At 45.9% G+C, this 26454-nt stretch overlaps 1 protein-coding gene across 1 annotated transcript; it reads right to left on the bottom strand.

Annotated features, from left to right (window-relative positions):
* Positions 1-9375: 9375 nt before the first annotated feature.
* WNT9A (Wnt family member 9A) lies at positions 9376-25694 on the bottom strand. Its single transcript, XM_054990834.1, is given in 6 exon segments — positions 9376-12216; positions 12923-13443; positions 23954-24108; positions 24111-24215; positions 25441-25513; positions 25516-25694. Coding segments are annotated over 5 exon segments (948 nt in total). The 5' UTR covers positions 25657-25694; the 3' UTR covers positions 9376-12216; positions 12923-12969.
* Between the last annotated feature and the right edge of the window lie 760 nt (positions 25695-26454).

Below are 26454 nucleotides of genomic sequence, written 5' to 3'. Positions count from 1 at the left end.
CTTCTCGGGGTAGTATGTGTCGAGTTGTTCAAATCATTTCCAGCCTTGCCACAACTGCCTCTGAAGCTACCACACAACCTCCACAGGGGGCTACGTCTAGAAATAGTTTCAGGTCGGTAAAACAGCAGGATTTGAGTCCAGTGGCACAAGAATTTTCAGGGTGTAATCTTTCGAGAATCAAAGCTCCCTTCTTCAGATACCAGCTATCTGAAGAAGGGAGGTTTGACTCTCGAAAACTTATACCATGAAAACTCTTGTTGGTCTCTAAGGTGCCACTGGACTTAAATCCTGCTGTACATCTGGAAACTCCACCATCTGGTTGCCAACTCTTCCCCCCAGCCTAGCACTCAAAACAGGGGAGGAAACCAGAACCTCATTCCATTCCTCCCATGTGGCTCCTCTACAAACATATAGGCGTGGTACACAAAAAGCATAGATCCAGAGGAGTTAGCCTTGTTAGTCTGCAGTAGCAAAATAGCAAAGAGTCCAGTAGCACCTTTAAGACTAACCAACTTTATTGTAGCATAAGCTTTCGAGAGCCACAGCTCTCTTCGTCAGATGCAAAAGTGGCTTTGCCAGTACACAAAAGTGGCTGCCATTTTGATTCCTTGCTTGCGAATCCATGTCTCTGGGAGACATAAAATAGCTTCTTTTCTATTTTACCTGTACCATATACCAGAGAATGTAAATCAGAGGATATGGAGGGCTTTTGGCCCCAAACGGGTTGAATTGGTCCTGCGCAAACCACAGGAGCATGGCCACTGCTGGTGTGATGTCACTTCCTGGAAGTGACGTCATTGCACCTTGCCAGGAACCCCGCATGGCTTTGAAGCATAGTAGCTGAAGGCCTGTCTTCTCCCATACATTCCTGCCGTGGAGTTGAAATCGCGGGAAGAGGCTCTCCTGACCATCCCATCAACCAAAGAAGTTTGGTTGGTGGGTACATGGGAGAGGGTCTTTTTGGTGGCGGCCCCATGACCATGGAACAATCTCTCCAGGGAGGTGCTCCAGGCCTCCTCATTCCCTAGCCTCAGGGCAAAGCTGAGGACTGCTTTATTTAGGACAGGGGGCTGGGTTTTAACTCTGTTTTAATTATTTTATGCTTATATTTCATTTTGTAAGCCGCATCGAACACCCTTGGAAAAGGCAACTAATAAATATTTCAAATAAATAAATCCCCCCAACACACACACACACAGACTCTTAATCTAACGCATCTTTAACCTAAACCCTTCTAGGGAGTGCAGGGCAACGTTTATGATTGCTTCTCCATTTATCCTCAAAGCAATCCTGTAAGGGAGGCTGGGCTGAGAATAACTGGCCATTGAGTTCCATTGCAAGGTGCATATTTCATAGAACAGAATAATACGGTTGGAAGGCACCTCCAGGGTCATCTAGTCCAACCTCCTGCACAATGACAGCCAGTTTGGTGTAGTGGTTAAGAGCGGCAGGACTCTAATCTGGAGAGCCGGGTGTGATTCCGCACTCCTCCACCTGAAGCCAGCTGGTTGACCGTGGGTCAATCACAGCTTCTAGGAGCTCTCTCAGCCCCACCCCCCTCACAGGGTGTTTGTTGTGGGGCTGAGAGAGCTCCTAGAAGTGGGTGCTCTGAGTGGGTGTTAAGTTGTCCTGAAAGGCGGTATATAAATTGAATGTTGTTATTAATGATGATGATGATGATGATGATGATGATGATGATGATGCAGGAAATTTACAATTACCACCCCCTCCCACACCCCCAGTGACCCCTTCTCCATGCCCAGAAGATGGCAAAACACCGTCAGGATCCCTAGCCAAACTGGCTTGGGGAAAATTGCTACCTGACCCCAAGATGGCAATCGGCATTACCCTGGGCATGTAAGAAGGGGCCATGAGAACTAAGCCCTGATGTAACCCTTCCTGCCCCCCCCATGATCTGCCCAGGTTCACAGAATCAGCATTGCTGTCAGATGGTCATCTAGCCTCTGCTTAAAAGCCTCCAAAGAAGGAGAGCCCACAACCTCCTGAGGAAGCCTGTTCCACTGAGGGACCGCTCTGTCAGGAAGTTCTTCCTAATGTTTAGTTGAAAACTCTTTTGATTTAATTTCAACCCGTTGGTTCTGGTCCTACCTTCTGGGGCAGCAGAAAACAACTCCGCGCCATCCTCTATATGACTGCCCTTCAAGTACTTGAAGATGGTGATCATCTCACCTCTCCGTCATCTCCTTTCCAGGCTAAACACACCGAGCTCCATCAACCTTTCCTCATAGGATTTGTTCTCCAGATCCCTCACCACCATTTGAACCCAAACTTCACATCAACATAGCTTAACACAAAATTTTCAGGGTGTAAGCTTTCAAGAGCTAGAGCTCCCTTTGCCAGGTGAAGAAGGGAGCTCTGACTCTCGAAAGCTTCTACCCTGAAAATCTTGTTGGACTCCATGATACCAGTGGACTTAAATCATGATGTTCTACCAACACAGCTACCCACCTAAATATAGTTTAACATATTAACCACTGCGCTACACTGGCTCCTCCCCACCACACACACACACACACACACACACGGTTTCCAACACTCTTCCCTTGCACCATAGAGCAATGGGTAAGTTTAGTCTCCTTGGTATATGTGTATTCGGGTTTTTTTTTTAAAATAAGCATCCCAAACTCTACTCTGCCCAGCTGTTTCAGAGCAGCAGCAGCCCAGTTACCGCAAAGAACCCATAATCACTATAAGGCTTGATTGTAAAGAGTCCAGTAGCACCTTTAAGACTAACCAACTTTATTGTAGCATAAGCTTTCGAGAACCACAGCTCTCTTCGTCAGATGCATCTGATGAAGAGAGCGGTGGTTCTTGAAAGCTTATGCAATAAAGTTGGTTAGTCTTAAAGGTGCTACCAGACTCTACTATTTTGCAATTACAGACTAACACGGCTGACTCCTCTGGATATGAGGCTTGAGGTACTCCATATTTGCATTGAGAATGCTGCTGCATTTTTTAAAAAGCAAAAAGGAAATCTCACTGTATTTTGTGGAACAGAAGAGCATTTAATGCCTCTGCAGCCAGAGGCTCACATTGCCAAAACCCTGTTCAGACAGAAGAGAGAGGTGTTCCCCTCCTAGGCTTAAAAGATTCAAAGTAAAAATAAAGGCATTGTATTGTTGAGGGAGCGAGCGAGGATGGGGCGGGGGGGAGCACGCCACTCTTCCAGATTAATGCCTTGCTTAAATACACCTCCATAGCAAGGGATTTGCAGTCAAGCATTCGGAATGAGCCTGACCGCCTTTCACTGTGAATGTTTTTAAAGCATGCCTTACTAGAGATGCTTCTTAACTACCAGCTCATCTCTCCTCCACCACACATATAATGTGCCCACACGCCGCCACCAAAAATGGTGGCGATTCAACACACACTCTTATGCACATTAAGGCACACACCTCATCGAACCCAGAAGAACTCATGCATAAACATGCGAAACATCGGGATACCCCACTAGATTGGATGGGATTGGCTCTTAGAGGCATCTAACCTCAGGTTAGATTGGAGTCAGGTAGTAAAATTTCCCCAGGCCAGTTTGGCTAGGGGTCCGGATGGAGTTTTGGCATCTGCTGGGCATGGGAAAAGGGTCATTGTGTGGGGCAGGTAGGTATTTGGGATTTCCTGCACTTTACAGGGGGTTGGACTAGATGACCCTAGAGATCCCTTCCAACCCTACGATTCTAACCTAGACTGTAGGACACCTTTTACCTTCCTTGCAGCTGGACACATTCCAAAGATCCCTCTCATGTTTTGTAGTCTGCACAAACTGCTCGTTTCCAAAATGGGGGTTCACCATCGCTGCTTCCATACAGAGTACTGTCTGTGCCATTTGTTACAGTTTTCAGCCAGCGTTAACAATGCTCTCGTGTGCATGCATCGGTAAGACAATGCCCCCCAAAGGGCAAAATCTTGACCTAGATGTATTGCAGTTGTGGCAAGGTTTTTTCTAAAAGGGTATTGGACAGGGCTAATTTTGAGGGGGAACGTACAGGAACGCAGTTCTGGCAGTTCCCCAAAGAGATCACGTTAGGTGGCCCTGTCCACCTGACTCTTGGCCATTCTGGGCCCGTTTCAGCCTGGATTGGGGGCAAAACAGCCCGGATCAGTCCTCTGATGGGTAATGGATCACTCTCCCACTCAGCAGAGGCCTGATCCTGACCATTTTGGGCCCCTTTTCGGCCATTTTCAGCCCCTTTTGCCATTTTGGGCCCAATTTCAGTCCTGGATGGCCATGATTGGGTCCAAAACAGCCAGGAAAGGTGATGCCAGGGGTGTGGCATATGCAAATCAGTTATGCTAATGACACACTTCTGGTGATGGCAAGGGGCATGGCATATGCTAATGAGCTATGCTAATGAGTTCCTCCAGCTCTTTTTCTACAAAATGATCTGTTACTAGAGAAAAGTCATGTAGGATAGGTCTATCAGTGACTACTAGCTGCTAGACTAGGTAGTGTTCCCATTTTCAGACTGTTTGGAATCAAAACTTAACCGCCCACCAATTCTAAGGCCTTTTCCCCACAAAGTAAAAGAGATCACAGGGCAACCATTACACAGTTGCTGACGTGGATTCCTGAAGTGTCAAATCTTCTGAATGAGTGTCACACAAAGAGATGTCCCTGTTGTACCTGTGTCATCAAGAACCCTCCATTAAAATGGGAAGAAGGAACAAACAAGGCAAGAATAAAATAGAACAAGGGAAATACGCCCTTCCATAGCTGAAAACTGCAGGTCTCAGAAGCTAAGCAGGGTCAGATAACCAAAGAAGTCCAGGATTGCTACTGCAGGGGCAGGAGTGACGAACCACCTCTTCTTGCCTTGAAAACCCCATAAGGAGTCACCATAAGTCAGAGCCAAGCTACAAGTGACACCTTACACAGGTTGGACACTTGTCAGCTTCCCTCAAGTTTTGATGGGAAATGTAGGCATCCTGGTCTTGCAGCTGTAATTGAGAGCCAAGCTGTAAAACCAGGACGCCTACATTTCCCATCAAAACTTGAGGGAAGTTGACAAGTGTCCAACCTGTGTCAGGAGTCACTTGTAGCTTGGCTCTCAGCTGCAATTTAATGCCAAAACACAAAAATCCTGCTTCATTGGCGACACAAATAATTGGGTGTGTTGCTAGAAGGTCAGGAGAAAGGAGCGGCGTCCGGGATCTGGCCAAAAGAAGGCGGCTCTGTAATGAGGGATGGACAAGTTTGTCTCTTAATTTTTGTGCTGCATCAAGATGACCATTTTCGCATCAATTATTTTCTTTGGCAAAATTTCCCATGTTTTTTATGTCCTTGGCAGAACTAGTATTCATTTTGATTTCTATTGAATATATTTCTATTAGAATTTGGCAATGGCGTAGGGAGAGAAGGATGACCACTGTTGTATCTTAAGTCCAGACAAATTCTCAAAAGAAACAAGTCGTGAAAAACACAAGCACACATGCCCCCTGTTCACCACAGCAAAACAGTCGCCAGGCTTTGTATATAATTTAAAATACATTTATTGTTTCATTTGTTCTCATTTGTTATACAAAGATGTTAAATAACTTAAATACATTCTCCACAGTCACTCAAGAAATCAGATTTATACCTACAAAGCTGTACATATGAGGTAGAGAAAAATAATTTAGGCTCCCATAAGACGTTTAAACCCCTCCCCCCCTCAGGAAAATACTAAACAAATCCTTCATATATTATTGCTCCTCACAACCCTTCGAGAAGGAACAGCATTCACAAGTGTGCACAACTAACTTAATCTCTGAGAGAATGCGGGGAATCGGAGACAAGCATTGAATCGGAAAATATTGGAGGGAAAGAATCCTGAATGGGCATTGAAACATTGACGCAGGCAGACATTTTTAAGTCAAGCAATTCAACCCAAGCTGGATTTTGGAACATGGTGGGGTGAAGCAATCTTCCAAACTAGGGTTGCCAGCTCCAAGTTGAGACATTCCTGGGCCGTTTCCACACTACTCACCTTCTTCCAGAACGGGGTGGAACGTCACGGAAGATAGCATCTTCTTGCGTGAGTTTTGCGTGACGTCGTGCAAAACACGCGCGAGAAGGTGCTATCTTCTGCATTTTTTTCATGACAATGTGTCCCATTCCAGAAGAAGGTGAGTAGTGTGGAAACGGCCCTAGAGATCTAGGTGGTGAAACCTGGAGAAAGTGGGGTTTGGAAAGGACCTTGGCATGGCATAATTCCATAGAGTCCACCCCCTAAAGTAGCCATTTTCTCCAGGTAAACTGATCTCTGTGGCCTGGAGACCAGTTGTAATTCCAAGAGATCTCCAGCCACTACCTGGAGGATGGCCACCGTATTCCAAACCCTTGGGCCTGTGATGTGTAAGGCATGTGTGAAAGCTTTAATTGATCTGTGAGGGCCAAGCTCAATGAGTAGGGCTTAGAGTTATCGGCAGTTGTTTCTGGTTTCTTAATGTAAAACGGACATTCAAAAATGCGTTAAGTCCTCACACTTTTCAAAATTTTGAGAAGGCACGTTATCGGTAATGAGCAAGCTGAATTTTCGTTGGAAAAAAGGGATTCGCTCAAAGAGGCCTAAAGAAAGTTGGGGCCCAGAAGGAACGGTGGGGGTGGGGGTGGGAGAGACTTGATATGGATCTGGAAATCTCCCCAACCCACGCCTCCAGTATTAGCTTGAACAAAGTCAGGTTTTTTTTCCACCTCCCCCCTTCAGACAATCAACTGTCTTCAACATCCTTTGCTCCCGAAGAGGACAATGGACAAGATCAGTTCTAATGGAGAGAGTAGGATGAAAAGTCATTTTTCACGTGGTACTTGGGGAGTTCACCTCATTTTACTATCCTAGGCATTCAAACAGGGAATTTATTGTTGGAGGGAAGAAACATTTCCTCCATCTCCCCCTACACCTCTTAAAGGCTTCAGTATATAGAGTTCACCTTCTCCCTTATTTCCCCTGTAACTGATCTCCCACACTGCCTCTTGGATCATATCTGTTCTTATCATACTTTGGGAGGGACACCTTCTCAGTTGGTTTACAGTTGGAAATGGAGTTCCCACCTGCAGTATGTAGTGATTTTGATCCCAGGGAGCCTTATTCTGGACAAACATGCCTCTTCCACCTGAAGAAGACACTGCCCTTCCTGGGAGATCCCTTGGATCCAGCTCCATGCTTTCTACTCCCGCCTCGCCAGATTCACTGCCAAGTGAGTTTTCGAAGAGATTAACAGCGTTCTTTTCACCCTGGATGGTGAAAATTCAAACTCCAAGCAAGCTCCAAGTTTGGGAGACACTTCCCTCATTCCCTGAAGCCTCCTCAATGCACATGGAGAGCGGACTAGCTAAAGAACAAGCCCTTATAGAAGCACATCCTTGGAAGACAAATCAACAGAGATCTCAGACTACACCTGCCACATTGTCTATAAGATCAGGAATGTCTGGCCAGAGTCCATTTTCCAGCTATGGGCCTACAGCAACCTAAGCAGCCTACGCAGGGCCTACTAAGAGAATGTTATCCTGTGTTATCACACCAACAGTCAACTCCATAGCCAAAATGGTGAATTCACAATATAAATTGACCCGTTTGACACACAACGTACTCATCAGCCTGAACTTGCTCTCAGCCCTAACAGTCTTCCCCCCCGCACATGCATCCATTCAACTGCCTCAGTTGAGCTAACGGGCCCTCGGAGTTTGATAGGGTGAAGCACCACTGAAGCGGGAACAAATGGCTTTGTCACACTGCTTTCCTGAATCCATAATCGTGACTTCACAAACCACATGGAAATGCTTCCAAGCTCTGCTTTGCAGTTATGAGGAACAGAGGTGTTTTCCCTCACATGGATACATGCTACACAGCTGGTCAAAAAGTTCAATGCAGCCTCTACTTAACATGCATCTGTGATTTGAAACATAAAGAGGATGTGGCTTTCCTATAACTTCGGCACTTGCTAAAAAAAGTTAGTAAACAGGCCGCCATGAATGAACAGTGTTCTCACCCACTAAAGACTTTCCCGTCTTCTATGGCCAAGATGCAATTCTACAGATTGAAGACAGCTTTCTTCAAATACCGAGTCCCCATTTATTTCACGTGGCAAACAAATTCCAAAGAGGGGCTGTTCATGATAAGCATGGGGTTAGCTTGAAGACCCCATGGAGAATAAGGCAGCTCTTGGATTCTCCAAGAGCAGCTTTGTGGATCCCCGTCAGCTTATATATCTAAATTTAAGGCATATGGAGAAGGTACAAAACTGGTGAGAACAGACTCATTTCTTTGCCCACCCCCCAAATGGCAGCTCGTGTTCTATCTTGCCACCTTGAGTTGCTAAGGTCACAGAATACACTCACCCCGAGGATTATAACTATACATATTACACCTGCCGACACCTTTTAACACATGTGCCTCATTACTATTTGACATTTATAACTTCAGCCACAGGAGAATAAACCTTACTATTTACAATATATAACAAGGAAGTAATAATATTTGCATTAACATAAATACACTTTTTAAATACTTACACAAAGCACCCTGGCTTCAGTGCGCGAATTATAATACAAAGACCTTTCCCACTCAGTAGTTCATTCATTCCTTTGCCTCTGTCTCAAAAGCTACAATCTGCCACACATTTACTCAGGAGTAAGTCCTGCTGTGGGGCTTACTGTCGAGTGAAGCGGTGTAGGATCAAGCTGTAAGAGGTGTTCCCCATCCGTTTGTTTCTGCTCCCCCTACACCACTGCACAAGAGCCTCAAATCACGGCAATCACACCCCGAAATGTTATACCGTGTGAATCTGATTCCCAGATCCTTCAGAGAGTTTGAAAAAAAACTGAAATGTTACTTCCCCCCCCCCATCTGTGAACAACATGAGATGGGCTTTTAATGTTTTAAAACTAATTCACAGGGTTTCAGCTTCTCTGCAGCGAAATCCACTGGGTTACCACCGAGGAACCAGAGGCAACCTAAGAACTCCAGAATCCAAATCAGAAAATCTAGAATGGTGCCTCCACAGTGGCAAAAAATATATTGAACAAAATAATTGACAGTCGGTTGCCTTTTAATAGCTACCGCAAATCTACCACCCAAGGAAGACAGCTGCACTCTGATTCATGGCAGGACCGGCCTTACCAAGAGAATCGGTTTTCGATCAAACTCAGTATGTGGTGTTATAGACTTCCGGAATCCAACCCTGGCCATTTCCCCACGTCTTAAACATAGCACCCCACTCATTGAATGCTGGCGGCTTTTTCGCGCCATTTCTGACGTCACCGTTTCCAAAATGGAAGCAGGCAGTTATGATTCCATTTTCGGCATGTGCCGAAAATGGAATCATAACTGCCTGCATCCATTTTGGAAATAGTGACATCAGAAATCACGTGAAAAAGTTGCCAGCATTCAGTGAGTGGGGGGCTATGTTTAAGACATGGGGAAACGGCCACTACGGCCCGCTTTCTTGGGAGTAAGCCATAAGGAGTACAGACTTCCTTCTGAGCAAACTGCATAGTAGTAAGTTTGCAGTGTGCGGTTTTCACAACCCAGCGGGGCATTTTGCCATTTCTACTTCAACTCAATTTACCCATATTTTCCAAAGTCCTAAATTTCTATCAAGGACTCCAGTGCCACATGATGTTCATACCAGCAGGGCCTGGCTGCTCACTCAGCTTATTTACGCCACTTCTGGAACACAATCCCGGGTTAAGTCATGGTCCACACGCAATGACACACACGGCCGACACATTTTCTAAAGCTGGGTTTTCTTGTCCTAGCAGTGATTGGAAATCTGCATCTGTTGCAGCGAAAGGAGGCCGTTTTCTACAAAAGAAATCAGCAATGCATACTCTTTTGCTGCATAAACTTATATAATGTATGAGAGTTTCAAAATGGGATCATCATTGCCTGGTCAGTGGGAGAAAAAGGCATGGAAACGGAGCTCCTGGGCGTGCCCTTGGGGATGGCGCAACAATGCACCGCCTTCCTGAAAGCACGCACGCACTTTGCAGTGGGCCGATTTGGGCCTCAAACAGACCAAATTGGGCCAGTTTGAGGCCCAAATTGGCTGGTGGCAAAGTGTGCACATCCTCCTGCACCTGGAAGTGACATCACCGGAAGTGAAGCGTGCTGGGTACACAACAAAGGGAAGCTTCAGTGTCCCAGCCTCCTGCCGGGATGGTAAGGGGACCTGGCAACTGCGATCATCTGCCATGGAAGGCAAAGACCCAGTCAGTTGTACAGTTTCTGGTTCGCAATGGCCTTAAATACAAGCTGCCTTTGGTAGCAGAATTCCAAAGGAACTAGGAAATGTTTGAAGAAGGGAATTCTGTCCCCTACCACTCCCCAATCTTTGGAGCCAATGGTAAAAAGCAGATGTGCCCTACTGTACCACACACAGCCTTCTCAATTGCGAACTCTTGCTATACACACTAGTATGAAACAAGGACCAATAACTCTCTAGTTGTTTGTACCGAGGAGGGGAAATTGCACGGGCATTAAAAACTCTCCAGGATAAGCTTCTAATCGCTGCAGAGGGTGGCCGAGTTAACCTTCATGTAAAACAGGAAGAATATCCAGCTGGCCTCCACATTATTTGTGGTACTTAACAGGGGCTATCTTGAAGGCACCAACCTGGACCCATTCTTTCAAAGAATTAGGACTAAGACAAGTGGTTCAGCTATTCCTCAAAGTGAAAAATGTAGCATGTCTCATTCTGCAGTAATGCCCAACTTTGCTGGGGGAACAGACATTGGTGAGATACTTAAGAACTAAGCTACATGTGCGGGCAAAGAGGGAGCGAATTCTCGAGAGGGGACTGGACACAATACCACATCAAAACCGTAAAAAGGTCCTTCTGAAAGGCTTAATAAATAAATGTTCAATATTTATATTTAGGCATATATCTATCCACACTGAATAATAGGTTTCTATTCAGTCTTGATTCTTAAAAACCGCAAGGTACAACCATTTGCATATATTCAGGACTGCTCCATCCTGCGAGGAAGCCAAGAACATTTCAGGTCAAAGAATGTCCTTCGTGCATAGCCATACGGAAACACCAGAGGCGGGGAGGGAGGGGGACCAGCCATCTTTGAGTTTCACATCTGTTATAACTGGCCTCTGAAAGAGATACAACAGGTGGAGTCTTCCCACGTCTGCAGCATCCTGAATCAAAAAGAGAGAAAGCATGCCATTCTTGTGCCTCTCTGCCACCCTCCAGATAGCAGGTCAAAAAGCCAAGTTAAAGCTGGATTGTGGGTTCCCAAGAATACAAAACAAACCAACTCCATCCCCTCCCAGTAGACGCACAAGAATATAGCTTAAATACAAGTGGCTACTACTTTTTTATTTTAAAGAAGCTGTGGTAAAGATAGGTTTGTCCTTGGAAGGCTGCACAGCCACAGTGAAGCAAACGGAAACCGTACGGTAGGTCACACATCCAGCTTCCATCGAAAACCAGGTCAGCAGTTTAAACTAGAGAACTTGCTACTACTGGAGAATCAAAGAAGTGCCATCTTTGGAAGTACCCAATGCTACCGCCACCAATAAGAGCACTTTATCCAGAAATAAGCCAGCCACTTCTGATCCAAGTAGTGTTGTTGAAGAAAAGCCGTGGTGTCGATGTCATAATTTGTAAAATCCTCGTTTTAAAATAGGAGCCAAAGGATCCGTATCCCCCGATGCTGATGCATTTGGTCACTGTTGTGGTTTCAGTTTCGTCTCCATCTTCCTTTCCTCCCCTTATCTTTGTTGACTGGTCACTTGGAATCCAATATTTGCATTGCCATTTGGTGTTTATTTTTTTAATTTTTTTTAAAATACACACCTCAAGCTAGTGGTTTTTTAAAAAGTCAAAAGTCTACATGGAGACTGTGCCAGGTTCAACACCACAGCCGCTGTGCAGAATAAATGGAATGATGTCCTAACAGGTAGGTTTCCTGGGAGGTGCAATCCAGTCCAAAATGGCTTACAGTTCAGTTCAAGAGAAGTCTAAGCAGCATTACGCTCCATAAGGCAACAGGGTTCCACCCACTATCAGAAGATGACTTGCAAAACAACACATCTGTAAGTTGGGATACAATCTGCGCGGAGATTTTAAGCAGCCTCCACAGGGTGTCTTTGGACCGACATGAGGTACAAAGAAATCAGGAGAAAGATAACGGGTAGCAGTGTCTTTAGACTGTTTAAGAAGGCCTCTAGTGGTTTTCATAGTGTACAAAGTAGACAACGAAGGCTGTAAGTGGGGAAAAAAAGTGAGGACTGGATTAAGATAAAATATGTGATATGGGGGGAAAAGATACTCTTATGTTTCTGACTGGCTAGATCAACGTCTTTCAAAGAATTCACACAAGAGCTGCTACAAAATTCAGGAGGAAAGCAAACACTTTCCTTCAAAAAGGCCACATTTAGACACTAGGATTGTCACGAGACAGGCCATGGGATTTCCATTGCAATTTATGCTCAAGAAGCAGTGCTGGCTAGTAAGCCACTATCCCCTACTTTGCCGCTCTAACATTTCGATAACATGCTTTTCCTCCAGCACAGCTGCTATTCCAGATCTTGCTTCTCAAAGTAGTCAAAGCAGGCCAGTAGAGAGAGGATCATTTGGATTATAGCCAGGAGTTCATCATGCCAAGCAGCTCCTTATTTAGCAAGCAGCTTTATGAAGGATGGCAAAGATGGCAGAAGCAGCATTCTTTCCAATAGAGAGCAATGGCTTTTGCTAAGGCAAGACGCATCTCCCCCCAAATCAGCACCTACTCCTGCGCAAAAAGCACTTGGCTTCATATGCCTGGACCTCCGAAATCAGTTTGCGGAGAAGGGAACCATGTCAAAACAGATAGAAATAAAGCTGGGTCGCCAGTACCCTACAAAGTGCTTAGATCTTGGCATAGCTTTCCATTACCCTCCAACCCTGTTTTGTCTCCATGTATACACACCGTAAGCTCTCATCTCCCGTCATGAAGGGCGATCCAGTTGCAGCACGTCAGTCCTTACAGGTATAAACCTCTTCTCGCTGGGTACACTGTTTACACTCCACATAACAGCACCAGCGGACCTGACACTGGCAAGGCCTGGTGACCACCCGGCTTTGGGTGTTGTGGCCCCGGCCGCAGCAAATGCTCTCGCAGTTTTTATCTTTGTAACATTTCCTGCCTGAAGTGCCAGGTGAATACCTGCTCACCAGACAAAAACTTGGGGAGTCATCAATGTAGACAAGGTCTGTAGTCCTTGGAATCTGGTCGCTGTGACCCGGGACGGATTTCTTTGGGGGAGAGATGTCTCCTTCGCCTGTCGCCTCGTTGGTGGTGCTGCCCACTTTGAGCGACATCTCGTACTTTTGCTTCAGTTGCTTCCCAATCTCATGGAAGGGGGACAGCTGTCGCCAACACGTCCGCACGGTACACGACCCCGACACACCATGGCATTTGCATGTTGTCTCGACGCCAGCTTTGATGACCTGCAGGTAACAAAAAACCTAGAGTCAGTTTGAAAATTTCACCTCTGACAACAGCAAGTTTCTAGTCCATAACCTGGAAAAGTAGACATTGCTCAGGCTTACTACCACACACAGGTCAGGAATTTCAGGGTCCAACAATTCTTCCTATCCTCTTCCTCGTACCTTGCGGAAGCAGTGTTAACAAGAATATACAGATTTACTTAATTGGCATAATTCATACAAAATTATCAGTAGTTTTCATTGCTTCTTGTGGTTCCCCCATTTTACATACATGTGAAAATGCCACATCTAATCCAGCACTATGGGAATGCATTTCAATTAGAGGTGGGCATGAACTGAAATATGAACCAAAGTTCGTCATGAACTGGACCGTTTTTTGGTTCGTGAACTGGCGATTCATCGGAGGGCATTTCTGACGAACCATGATGAACCGCGACAATTTTTAGGCCAGTTCATTTGGTTAGTCACTGCAGACAGCCTGGCACCAATCAATCAGTTTCCTAGGCAACGGAGGGGATGGGCCTTCTGCAGACCTTCTTCTGCCCGAGAAGTGACACATTCACAAACCAAACAAACCGGTTCGTGAAACAGGCAATTTCATGCCAGTTCGTGGTTTTTGAAATGCAACAAACCACAAACCGCAACAAACCACCATTTAACCGGTTTGTGCCCATCTCTAATTCCAATATTTCTTATCTGAAATGATCGCTGAAATTTTATTGGCATTATTTATAGTCTGCCTTTCTCTCTGGGACTCAAGGAGGATTATATAGTGGGAAAATCTCCTGTTTTGTTTCCAATCTGAAACTAAATAGGGAATTTCAGGCATGGGATTGAAGATACGAAATGCAGGCCTCCACCCTTTACTCTCAACAGAACAGGCATGTCTTTCCAGTCATGCTACAAGATGGCATTTTTAATTGGGGGAAAAAAAAACATAGATCCAGTCTGGGACTGCCGGCTTGCAAAGCATGGTTTGAGAAGGCCTATGCTAAAATATCCTGCGCAACAATGCACACTAAGTTTGCAGATGTTACTAAATTGGGAGGGGCAGCAAACAGTCGAAAACAGAATCAAGATTCAACGTGACCTTGACAGGCTAGAAAACTAGGCTAAAACTAACAAAATGAATATCAGCACAGATAAATGTAAAGTTCTGCATTTCGGTAGGAAAAAATAAAAGGCATAATCATAGAATGGAGGAAACGTCTCTTGGCAGTGGTATGTGAAAAAAGGATCTAGGGGTCTAAGAGCCAAAACACACGTTAAGAAAAACCTAGGTTCAGCACGTGTTCTCTTACCTCAAGGTTTGCCGGGATCTGTAGGAGTCCTGGAAGCTTAAAGTAGGCGTCCTGGAAGCTTAAAGATCTGTAGGGGTCCTGGAAGCTTAAAGTCCTGGAAGCTTAAAGGATCTGTAAGCGTCCTGGAAGCTTAAAGGCGTCCTGGAAGCTTAAAGCTTAAAATACAGGCGCCTGTATTTCCCTTTCCCTTTTTGCTGCTCTGTAAATGCTAAACTTTAAGCTTCCAGGACGCCTACAGATCCCAGCAAACCTTGAGGTAAGAGAACACGTGCTGAAACTAGGTTTTTCTTAACGTGTGTTTTGGCTCTTAGTAGAACAAACTCTGAACATGAGTCAGCAGTGTGATGCAGTAGCTAAAAAGACAAATGCAGTTTTAGGATGTATCAATAGAAGCATAGTGTGCAGATCACATGAAGTGATGGCATCATTCTACTATGCTCTGGTTAGACCTCACCTAGAGTATTGGGTTCGGTTTTGGGCACCGCAATTTCAGAAGGATGTTGACAAGCTGGAACATGTCCAAAGGAGGGCAATGAAGTTGGTGAGGGGTCCGGAGATGAAGTCCTATGAGGAAAAGCTGAAAGAGCTGGATATGTTTGGGCTAAACATTAGGAAGAACTTCCTGACAGTTAGAGCGGTTCCTCAGTGGAACAGGCTTCCTCAGGAGGTGGTGGGCTCTCCTTCCTTGGAAGTACTTAAGCAGGGGCTAGATTGGCCACCTGATGGCAATGATGACTCTATGGCTCAAAATGAATGTAGTAAGCAGATCAGGAGAGGGAGGGCATGAAGGGGTGAGCTGGTGCTAGGCTCTCATGGCTCCTGTATGACAAAGGTAATGCCAATCATCATTTTGGGGTCTGGAAGGAATTTTCCTCCGGGCCAGATTGGCCAGGGAATCCTGGAGGTTTTTTCCTTCTTCTGGGCATAGAGCAGGGGTCACTGGGGGAAGTGAGCGGGAAGGTAGCTGGGAATACCCTGCATTGTTCAGGGGGCTGGACTAGATGACCCTTGGAGGTTCCTTCCAAGCTTTCTACGTTTCTGTGTTTCCTCATCCTGGATTTGAACTTGCAACCCTTTATGCAGGAAGCTCAAGAAAAATGCAGGGCCTAAGCCCCTTAGCCGCACTATCTGGAATCAGGAAGACCTAAATCACGACCATGTAGCCACTTGGGTAAGACAGTTTCTGGCTAGGATTCATGCACCTATTTTTCTCCAGCACCAGACACAAGCAAAAGTCTCTTGGCAGGATTATGCAGATTCTCATCTTACCGCAAGGTGTTTATTTACCTCTGGCTTCTACTTAAGGCATCAGTGAAGCAGTTGTAAAGCGGTTTGTTCAAGCAGGGGAAGTACAGAGTGAAGTCCCACTTCTGCAGCACACACCAAGCGCAGCTGTTTCTTGCCACTAAAGTGCACACCCAAGGATCCATAGATCCAGAGGGGTTAGCTGTGTTAGTCTGTAGTTGCAAAATAGTAAAGAGTCCAGTAGCACCTTTAAGCCTAACCAACTTTATTGTATCGACGAAAGCCAGGACCTTTTCGGTCCTAGCTCCTACCTGGTGGAACGCTCTGTCTGCTGAAATCAGGGCCCGGCAGGACCTACTATCCTTCCACCGGGCCTGCAAGACAGAGTTGTTCCGCCAGGCATACGGCTGAGGCTGGGCCTCTGCCAGCCTTTAAAAAAGGGTGTATAAAATCTTAGCCCTCCCTGTGAAGGTTGTCCACCATCCTGTTTTAAATGTGTATGGATTTTACTGTATTTTAATATGTTGTTTTTATTGTATTTTGTATTTTAATATGTTGTTATCTGCTGAGCTCGCTTGTGGGGAGGGCGGAATAGAAATTTGAAATAAATAAATAAAATAGCATAAGCTTTTGAGAACCACAGCATGCATCTGACGAAGACAGCTGTGGCTCTTGAAAGCTTATGCTACAATAAAGTTGGTTAGTCTTAAAGGTGCTACTGGACTCTTTACTATATTACCTAAGGATCCAGTCACTGAAGGATTTTTGACCAGGTGAAAGGGTGCTAAAACTGCTCCCAGCATCCCAAAGCAGCAAATATCGTGGTACGGTGAGGGATCTATGATAGGACAAACCGTACCCTCCACCCAGAGGCAGATCTACTATGAAACTAATGAAGCTTAAACTTCAGAGCCTCTAATCCTGGAGGGGCCCTGAAGCAGCTTTTTTTTCTTAATGAGTGAATTTTTCAACAAAATTGATGGAGATTTTTTAAGTGTTTATTATTAAAATAAGGCTATTTTAGTGACAGAATCGTAAGCCCACGGGTTGAAGTATTTAATATTGACTTTAGAATATGCTCTAATACCCATTTTATATGGCCTCAAAATGTCCCTGAAATTTTGAAATTTTCACAGGGGCTTGCAGCCCCTGTACTCCCAGTTGTTGCCCTATCGTTGCTGGTTGAGAAGGGGCCCTCATAACAGTTCAAGTTTCAGGGTCCCAAAAATGTAGGTCTGCCACGGCCTGCTCTCATCCAGACAGGAAAGCTTACCACCAGGTGCTCAAGCTCATCTGCCTTTCTCATGAGTAACGAAGATCGGAGAGGGAAAAAAGGCAACATAGGTATTTCACCCAGGGCAACAGCATCCCCTTTCATAGCGCCCCTTAGACATGTAAGATATGCTTGACCAGACATACCTTGCGGGGGGGGGGGGGGAGAGAAAGAAAGAAGGGGTCAGCCCTTCTGGGGATTAAGGAACTTAGCAATGTTCTGAAGAGGTAGTCAGAAAGTCATGTTTAATGATACTTTGCTGAGAAACGCGAACGAGGGAGAAAAATTTAATTAAAACATCACTTAACTCGGGTCTAGTGGAACAAATCAAGTGTGCTAATACTCTGACTTTTTCATTAATGGGATACAAAGGGAGGAATAGAGTCAAGGAGGGATGGGGGGACATAATTTCAGCAGACAGAAAGGGCGGCGGCAGGCGGAGAATACAGCCACCCAGATTTACATGCATGAAGATCACCCAGCAATGTTGCCAGAACTCTGGAGGGGGGGGGGCGGGTGTCTGCAGTTTCTCATTCCTTCCTTCTCGCTCTCCCCTCTCGTCCCTCCCCCAAACGGTTGAGTGAGCTCAAGTGGATTTTGGCAGAAGAGAAAATTACTTTTTTAATAAGCTACATATTCTAAAGCTCCTGCTTGTCAATAAAGAAAAAGGAGCGTGGAGAAGTCCCTTCTGGTTAATTACCTCATTCCTCCCACCAGACAAGCCGGCCTTCTCTTACCCATTGAGGTCATATCGTAAGCACTTAGCGAGGCATGAAATGGGCGCAACGGGGTCGGGGCAGGCGATTAGTTCACTGTTTGTGGCAATGTTACACAGCTGAGCTGTCGAGGGTGTGAAGAGGGGAAAATTCCGGCAGAGAGCTTCTTGTAGCGAAAAGGGGAAAGTATCTGAAGCGGTGAGAACGTTGTGTCACCCAGAAATTGTGCAAGCACTGGGATCTAAACAAAAAAAAAAAGTTTCCTTGTGCGGAAGCAACAGAATTCGGCTTCTTACTGGCTCAAAGGATGGGGACTGAGGCCGCTGGGGGCAGGGTGCAAACCAGTCTACTGAGCCTCCAGAGACCTGTTATGATCAGGCCAGTTTGTGTCATGGAAAACCGACATTCCACACAGCTGAGAGACCACCACATCTGTTTCATGGAGAAGACACCTTCCAAGACTCCTACTGTACACAACTTCGGTATGTGCCAGACCAGACCGAGGAACCTTGGGAACTGTAGTTCTCGGAAGGTATCCTAGGAATGTTCGAGATTTCTCAGCAATACATGCACATTCTTTGGGGTGGCTCCCATCTTGTAGAATGGAGATCAGAGATCCTCCTGCCCCGAATGTGCAAAACAGAACCCCTTTTTATAAAGGGATCAGAATTGTAGTAGAATGGAACACCCCTGGAGGGTGCTAATGATAAAGGACAACAACAACAACAACAACAACAACAACAACAACAACAACACTTATATACTGCTTTCCTAGAAAGATTAGTGCCCCACTCAAAGCAGTGGACAAAGTCAGTGTCGTTATTATCCCCACAATACAACGGGAGAGCCATGGCTGAGAGGAGGGGCTTACCCAACATCTCCTGCTGAGCTCATGGCAGGAGTGGGAATCGAACCAGCAGACTGCTGATTTGCAACCCAACCTCTTAACCACTATGCTAAAGCAGCTCCCTTATAATAACAACTGTGCTTATATACTACTTTCCTGGAAAGATTAGTGCTCCACTCAAAGCAGTGGACTCAGGGCCAAGCTACACATGACGAAAGACACTTGCCTGGCAAGTGGATTGAGTGGAGGGCAAGTGAACAGGGAGAAATACACTTGCCATTCAAGTGTCATTTGTCACTTGTAGCTTGGCCCTAAGTCAGTGTTGTTATTATCCCCACAATACAACTGGGGAGCTGGGGTTGAGAGGAGTGGCTTACCCAGGGCCACCGGCAGAGCTCATGGTTGCAGTGGGATTTGAACTAGCAGAGTGCTGATTTGCAGCCCAACCACTTAACCACTATGCCACAATAGCTCTCATGACAATGTTGATTGCATGTACCATCTTGTTATTACTGCACTGTTTTCTACCGTTGTCGTCCACTCTCTGCATTGTTTATAGCAGGCCATGCCTTAAAAGAGTTTTCTGTTTGAATTGTTTCCTAATTTCTGCAGTCCTAGCCCTACTGCATTGCTTATTAAACATCTCGTGCCGTCTGACTCAACTGTTTTCTACATATTGCAACCCACCTTGAGTCTCAGTGAGAAAGATGGGCGTGGTCCGTCCGACCAAATTCGCCAAGCTACCTTCTCAGCATGGCAATACAGCCAAATCAGGCAAACCAATTACATCCTCGAGATGGGACTTGGGGGAGGGGAAAAGAACAGTTAAGGAAGTGAACCTGTTTTGTGCGATGCCTTCCCCTTTGGAAGCATTTCCATTTCTAAATCAGTTTTAAGTGGACAGCAGTATTGGTCCGCAGTAGAAAAGCAAAATTCAAGTTCAGTAGCACCGTAAAGACCAACAAAATTTCCAGCTATCTGGCGAAGAGGACATTGACTTTGGAAAGTTTCTACCCTGGAAATCTGCTTGGTCTTTAAGGTGCTTCTGGACTCAAACCTTGCATTTCTAGATCAGAATTCAATAATCCTTCACAAGACAGGGCTTGTGTGTGTTGTGCATGTGTCTGATCCTACCACTCAAGCCCAGAAATCCTACATGCTACCAGTGAGAAAATTAGCTCAAGGCTTTGCTAGACGTGGGCTAGCTCAAGTGCCAAATGTTGAAAGCGCACTTTACGACCACTTCCATAAAAAGGTCTTTGACTCCTGAAAGCTTATACCCTGAAAAACTTGTCGGTCTCTAATGTGCCACTGAACTCAAATCCTGCTGTTCCATAAAACAGTAAGCTATACTTTTCAACATTAAGCAATACCTATGCACTTTTAAGCATTCCTTTGCAAACCTCAGGACTAAAAGCTTTTTTATTTTTTTTAAAAAAAGCACATAGAGCTTCAAGGAGCTAAATTCTGCAAGCAATATCTCATTCTTTCTATTCCTGTTCACCTATTGTAGTGATAGAAACGACACGAGATGCCCTGACATGTGTCGAGTCCTGAAAGGTTCACTGGGTAGTGCAGTCTTACAACCACTCGATGCGATTCTCTGCCAGGGTGAAGAGCGGTGGGGGAAAGCGAAAGAGAATCCTTCCCATTGCTCTTCCCCTAGCACAGAATTGCATTGAGCGGCTGTTCTTTGTAAGACTATACTGCCCTGGAAACCTTGCGGGACCCAACACGTGACGAAGACGTATCTGGCGTCTCATGTAGTTCGGCTCACTGAATGCACTACATCCTGCATGTACATGGGTACATCTGTTTGCAGGAGAAACCCAATGTGCTCTTCATTATCACTCATGCAGTTGCACAATGAATAAAGCATGAGAATTACTCAACACGTGTACAAAGGAAAATCAGTGTACACTGCACATGGATTGAACATGAGTTCCCTGTAACATGCAAACAGGGCCTTTCTGTATTCAGCTCTTGCAGAAGATACATTATAGCTCTTGTTCACCGTTCTTCAGCTCCATCTATTCAAGTCTAGACAGCCAGGGTAGCCAGAGGTCAAAGCATTGCTTGAAGTGTGCAGACCCTTGTTCAAATCTTGGGGTATTTATTTTAGTTATATCCCTGGCTTCCCCCCCCCCACCACTGGTACCCAAAACGGCTTTTGTGGTTCTATTTTATCCTCACAACAACCCACCCCCCTGTGAAATACGTTGGTCTGAGTGTCTTCGACTGGCCCAAGATCACCCAGCAAGCATCCATGACAGGGAATCGAACCTGGGTCTCCCAGATCCTAGTCTGGCACTAATCTAACCACTGCACAATACAGGTTCCAGCTGATCTCACAAGAGATGGGCACAAACCAAAATACGAACCAAAGTTCATCACGAACTAGGCTGCTTTTTGGTTCGCGAACAGCAGTTCATCGGAGGGCATTTCTGACGAACCACAATGAACTGCTATGATTTTTAGGCCAGTACGTTTTTCGGTTCATCACTGCAGACAGCCTGGCACCAATCAATCAATTTCCTAGGCAATGGGGGGATGGGCTTTCTGAAGACTTTCTGCTGCCCTGGAAGTGACGTATTCACAAACCAAATGAACCAGTTCGCAAACTGGGCAATTTCATGACGGTTTGTGATCCTTGAAACGCGACAAATCACGAACCGCAACAAACCGCATTTTCCCGGTTTGTGCCCATCTCTCAGTCGAAACACACGAGATGAAATACCTAGGTTCAACTCGTGTTCTCTTACCTAAAGGTTTGTCGGGAAGTGTAGGCGTCCTTGCAGCTTAAAGTTTAGCATTTACAGAGCAGCAGGGAGAAGTGCAGGCATCCTTGCAGCTTAAAGTTATCATTTACAGAGCAGCAGAGAGGGATGTGTGGGGGTCCTTGCAGCTTAAAGTCTCCCGGTGCAGCCAGGCATCGCTCTGCAGGGCCAGGCTGGGTGAGGGGAAGGGAAAATGCTGTGATGCACCTTGAGAGTGGGAGGAAAGGCGCCCCACGCCTGCACTTCCTTCCTCACTGCTCTGTAAATGCTAAACTTTAAGCTGCAAGTACGCCTGCACTGTAAATGCTAAACTTTAAGCTGCAAGGACACCTACACTTCCCGGCAAACCTTTAGGTAAGAGAACACGAGTTGAATCTAGGTATTTTGTCTCGTGTGTTTTGAGCCTCTAGCTCTCACCTTTACCTACTTTCACAGGGCTGTAAAGAATAGAAAGACACCTGCATGTCACCCTGTGCTCAGAGGAAGAGGAGAGCAGGCTAACTATACAACATGTAATTCCATGTAGCCCTGGAGAAAGGTGGTTTTCCAGGTGCCTAAGTTTGGCACAAAGGACTCAGTGGTGAACTTCCATGCAAAGAATGTCGGATGTTCCAGCTGCTTATGTGTGAGCATGTACACCTACCCTTGGAGCGCTAAAAGAAGACACAAGCCATACATCCAAAACGATCTCAGCAGCAACCGCTCCCACAAAGATTCTTCAGACCAACAGAGCGTTCGGTGCTCTCCCAAATCTTATTAGCATCAGTTTACCTCTATGATCCCCCCTCAAATCCCAACGCAGACATCCTTTGTTTTCACTGAAACCGAACCTCAACAGCAACTGCAACCAGCATTGGGTAAGAGACTCTCCTGCCCCCAGTGAAAGGACCCTTCACGAGGAAGGAGCCGTTCCAATAGTTCCCTCATTTTATTCAAAGCAGGAGGGAAAAGGATGTGGCAAAAGGGGTTAACGAGGTCCGACTTGTTTCATTTTTCCCCCTCGAGGCAGTGCCCAATTCGCATGATTTGATTTCTGTATTGTTTAAGGCATGCGGGTTTTTCACTGGAAGGAAACTGTGCACCCCTAAGTGGGAAGAAAGTGCCTTCTCACTGGGAAACGGATCTCCTTTTCTCCAGGCGGCGCCCCTTGCAACAAAGAAGAAGGTTCACTGCGAACCACTGCAGGAGCTGTCTGGGACAGAGCTGTTGCCGTTTTACAAGGTGATCATTGGTGCTCTTGGAAAACGCCTTAAGTGACTGCTATCTCGCTCACAGTTTACCCCCTGGGAGAATGGGGGTAAAACCAAATGTTGGGGACAATCACTGGCAATAGCCAATGGACGCTCACCAAGACTGCAGAATTCCCAAACTCTTCCACAATGGTCTTGGTAACTGGAAAAAATGTATTCCCCCCATGACATTTGTTGTATATTTTCTCAGCACTCTGGAAGCAGTGCTCTCAATAAGGAAGCAATGCCTCAAATATCAGCTGTACATAACTGCCATGCACACCACAAGGCCCAGCATTCTGCCTCCAAAGTGACCGGCCAGATGCCACTCGGGAACACCCACAAGCAAGGCAAGGCCTTCAGAGGAATATTAGTTCATAACACAGTCCATTACTGTATTCATAACACTGTATTCATCAACACATGGGGCCAAGCTACATGTGATCAAGTGGAGCGCAAGTGGAGCGCAAGTGGAGCACAAGTGAACAGGGAGGAATACATGTGAGTCTGTTCACTTGCCGTTCAAGTGTCATTCATCACTTCTAGCTTGGCTCATGAATACAAGAACATGAATACCAGAACTACTGCATGTTCCACAAACCCATCTAGTTACAATATGGTCTAAGCCGCGATCCTTCCCAGCCCTGCTCACATAATTTGAACTGGAAAATTTAGGGATTGGCATATGGACCGCCTGCATATAAAGTACTCTCACAGTCTCACTGAGCTATGGGAGACCATATCTTAAATAGGGGGGAAACATGGATACAGCAGCAGGACTGGAACCTAGGGCATATGACTAACAAACTTGCATGTGGATTTGTTTTTCAAAAAAGGAGCAGCAGCTGAACTGGCAAACTGACCTCTCGCCTCCTGTCACTCAAGACCCAGTTCATCTGAGCACAGTTTATCTGAGTCGACCTGTTCTCACAGCCCAGTTATTTGCTCCCGCAACCATCCCCAGAGCTTCTCCAAGATAAGATTAAAAAACTAGGAAATCAAGGATGAGATCTTAATCATAACCGAGTCCAACTTCACCGTGTCCTAGATTAACGCATGCACCCAAGCAACTGCCCATCATCATTTCAGGTAGCTAAATGCCATGCAAGTATGCTCTCTCACCTTCATGCCCACCAGGTTATTGTGGAAGTCCACCCTGGCTCTCAGGTCCTTGTTGGATTTCTTCCCCAAGAACTCCTTGACAAACTTATTGCTGTATTTGAGGTTGTCTCCACAGCCGCCCCACTGCCAGGCCTCGCGGTTCTCCAGGTCAGGGCTTCATCGCAGGTGCAACGTTCCATGCGCCCAGCGCTGCAGGCCTTGGCGATGGCATGGGTCAGCCCTGCTGAAGAGATGGGCATAAAGGAAGGCCGTTTCCTTAAACCTGCAGAAGATGACAACCATTATTACCACCATGTTGGCTGACCGTGGACTAGCTAAAACCTCAAGGAAAGTTTCAGACTTTGACCTCTCCCACCCCTCTCATCTCCTAGTCAGCGATTGGGTTCACAAGATAGTTTCAAGTGGGCATTCAGGCGAAGTCTATAACGGTAGCCCAATGTTCAAGTCTAGCAGAAACTTCAACACCACAATTTTTCAGGGTATAAAGCTCACTTCGTCCGGTACAAACAGAATGAAGATTCATCTGATACAAACAGAACGAAGATTCATCTGATACAAACAGAATGAAGATCTCGTCCAGCCAGCGAATCTTCAACCCAGTTCTATCTGACAAAGAGAGGTTTGACTCACAAACGGTTATACCTTGGGAAACTGTGCTGGTCTTGAAGGTGCTACTGGACTCAAATTTGGTATCACAAGAGGGAATCAAGTGTGCTAGGCTAGAGTTACCAGATCCCCCAAACTGGACTATGGATGTAAGATATAAAAATTTCTGCTGCACTGCAGTTCAAAAACATACACAGCATGCAACATTCTTCCTTGGGCGGAAGAACCACGTCCATGCCTACCAACTTGGCTACAACTTCAAAAGGAAATAGCTTTGAGATATGGATCTGGGTCCAGCTACAGGGTGCAGGAATGACGACAGAGAGAGAAATACAGCGACACACGTGCTCTGTGTTTACTTGAGAAACCGCAACAGCAGAAAGAAAAAAACACTTGTACAATACGGTAACGGTTGGGCCAGCCTTGATTGACAGCTCATGGCAGAATGTGATCGTGATGCACAGACACTGCCATCCTTACTGGTTGACTGTCACAGCTGCTTCTCTTTCCACACCCCTTGCTATGTTCTGGGATGGCAGCTGGAACCTCCTGGAAGGCCAAATTTGGCACCCACTGCTGCCAAAATTGTCATTCTCTACCTCAACATGGACAAGTGTCATCTGTGTGTTCCATTCAACACCAGGCAGTGTTGCGAAGAATCACATTTTTTGCTAGCCGCAAGTAAGGTGCAGGTCACGAGCCCAAAATCCAAGTCAAACAACAAACCCACAAGTGCAGTTATTAAATTCTGAGTCCACATGGCGACTGACTCCAAAGCTACCTGAGAAGGGTGGCCTTGCACCCCTCTCTTTCCAGTGGAGATACCAACCTTCCTCCTCCCTGCACCACGAGCAATTCTTTGTGCCCCCTCCCCACTTCACCTCTCTTGAGCAAGCTGGCTCTGTAGCGGCCTTCGAGGGTGCAGTTCCACCGCTCACAAGCGGAACTGGTACTAGGCACTCGAGGGCACTCATGCTTATGGCTTCCATGAGGGTCTCTGCCCACCCCAGGGTCTCTCCTGCACATCTTCGCTGCTTCTTCTCCAGCTTCAGGCGGTCACAGACTTTGTAATGGGCTTTGAGGGCAGCTTCCTCCATTTCTGAGGTCAGAGGGAGGATGGTCAAGGTTCATTCCCGGTCAGCCTAGGGGAGAAGAAGAGAACTTGACTTGATCCAGGGTTCAAAGATGTTCATCATCATCATCATCATCATCATCATCATCATCATCATCACAACAACAACATTTCGGTTTATATACCGCCCTTCAGGATGACTTAACACCCCACTCAGAGCAGTTTACAAAGCATGTTATTATTATCCCCCACAACAAAACCCCCTGTGAGGTGGGCGGGGGCTGAGAGAACTCCTAGAAGCTGTGGCTGACCCAAGGTCACCCAGCTGGCTTCAAGTGGAGGAGTGGGGAATCAAACCCGGTTCTCCAGATTAGAGTCCCACGCTCTTAAACCACGACACCAAACTGGCTCTCATCTAATGTATCGGTGGTATATGTCTCCAGACAAAATCGCAAAAATGGCCAAGGGTGTCTCAAATACATGTTGGAAATGTGAACAATATGAAGAACGTTTTATCATCTTTGGTGGACTTGCAACTAAGCAAAAAAAAAATTGGTTACAACTACATATATTAATGCAGAGAATTTGAAAGGTTAATCTACAGCTTAAAACCAGAGTTCTATTTATTGGGAATTATGGACAAAAAATTGGAAGAGTGTGGTATTTTAATTCTATATATGGTAACAGCGGCACTGCCTCTTTATATGCTCAAAAACAGAAGTGCAAGGATCTACCTTCAATGGAAGATTGGAATGGAAAGATGTACTTCGCTGAGATGGCCAAACTTACAGCGTTACTCAGAGACAAAACACTCTATATTCAT

Source organism: Eublepharis macularius, chromosome 11 (genome assembly GCF_028583425.1).
Source record: "Eublepharis macularius isolate TG4126 chromosome 11, MPM_Emac_v1.0, whole genome shotgun sequence".
In the NCBI taxonomy this organism is placed as follows: domain Eukaryota; kingdom Metazoa; phylum Chordata; class Lepidosauria; order Squamata; family Eublepharidae; genus Eublepharis; species Eublepharis macularius.
Note: the sequence above shows the minus strand (reverse complement) of the source record. Positions and strands in the feature narration are given on the sequence as shown.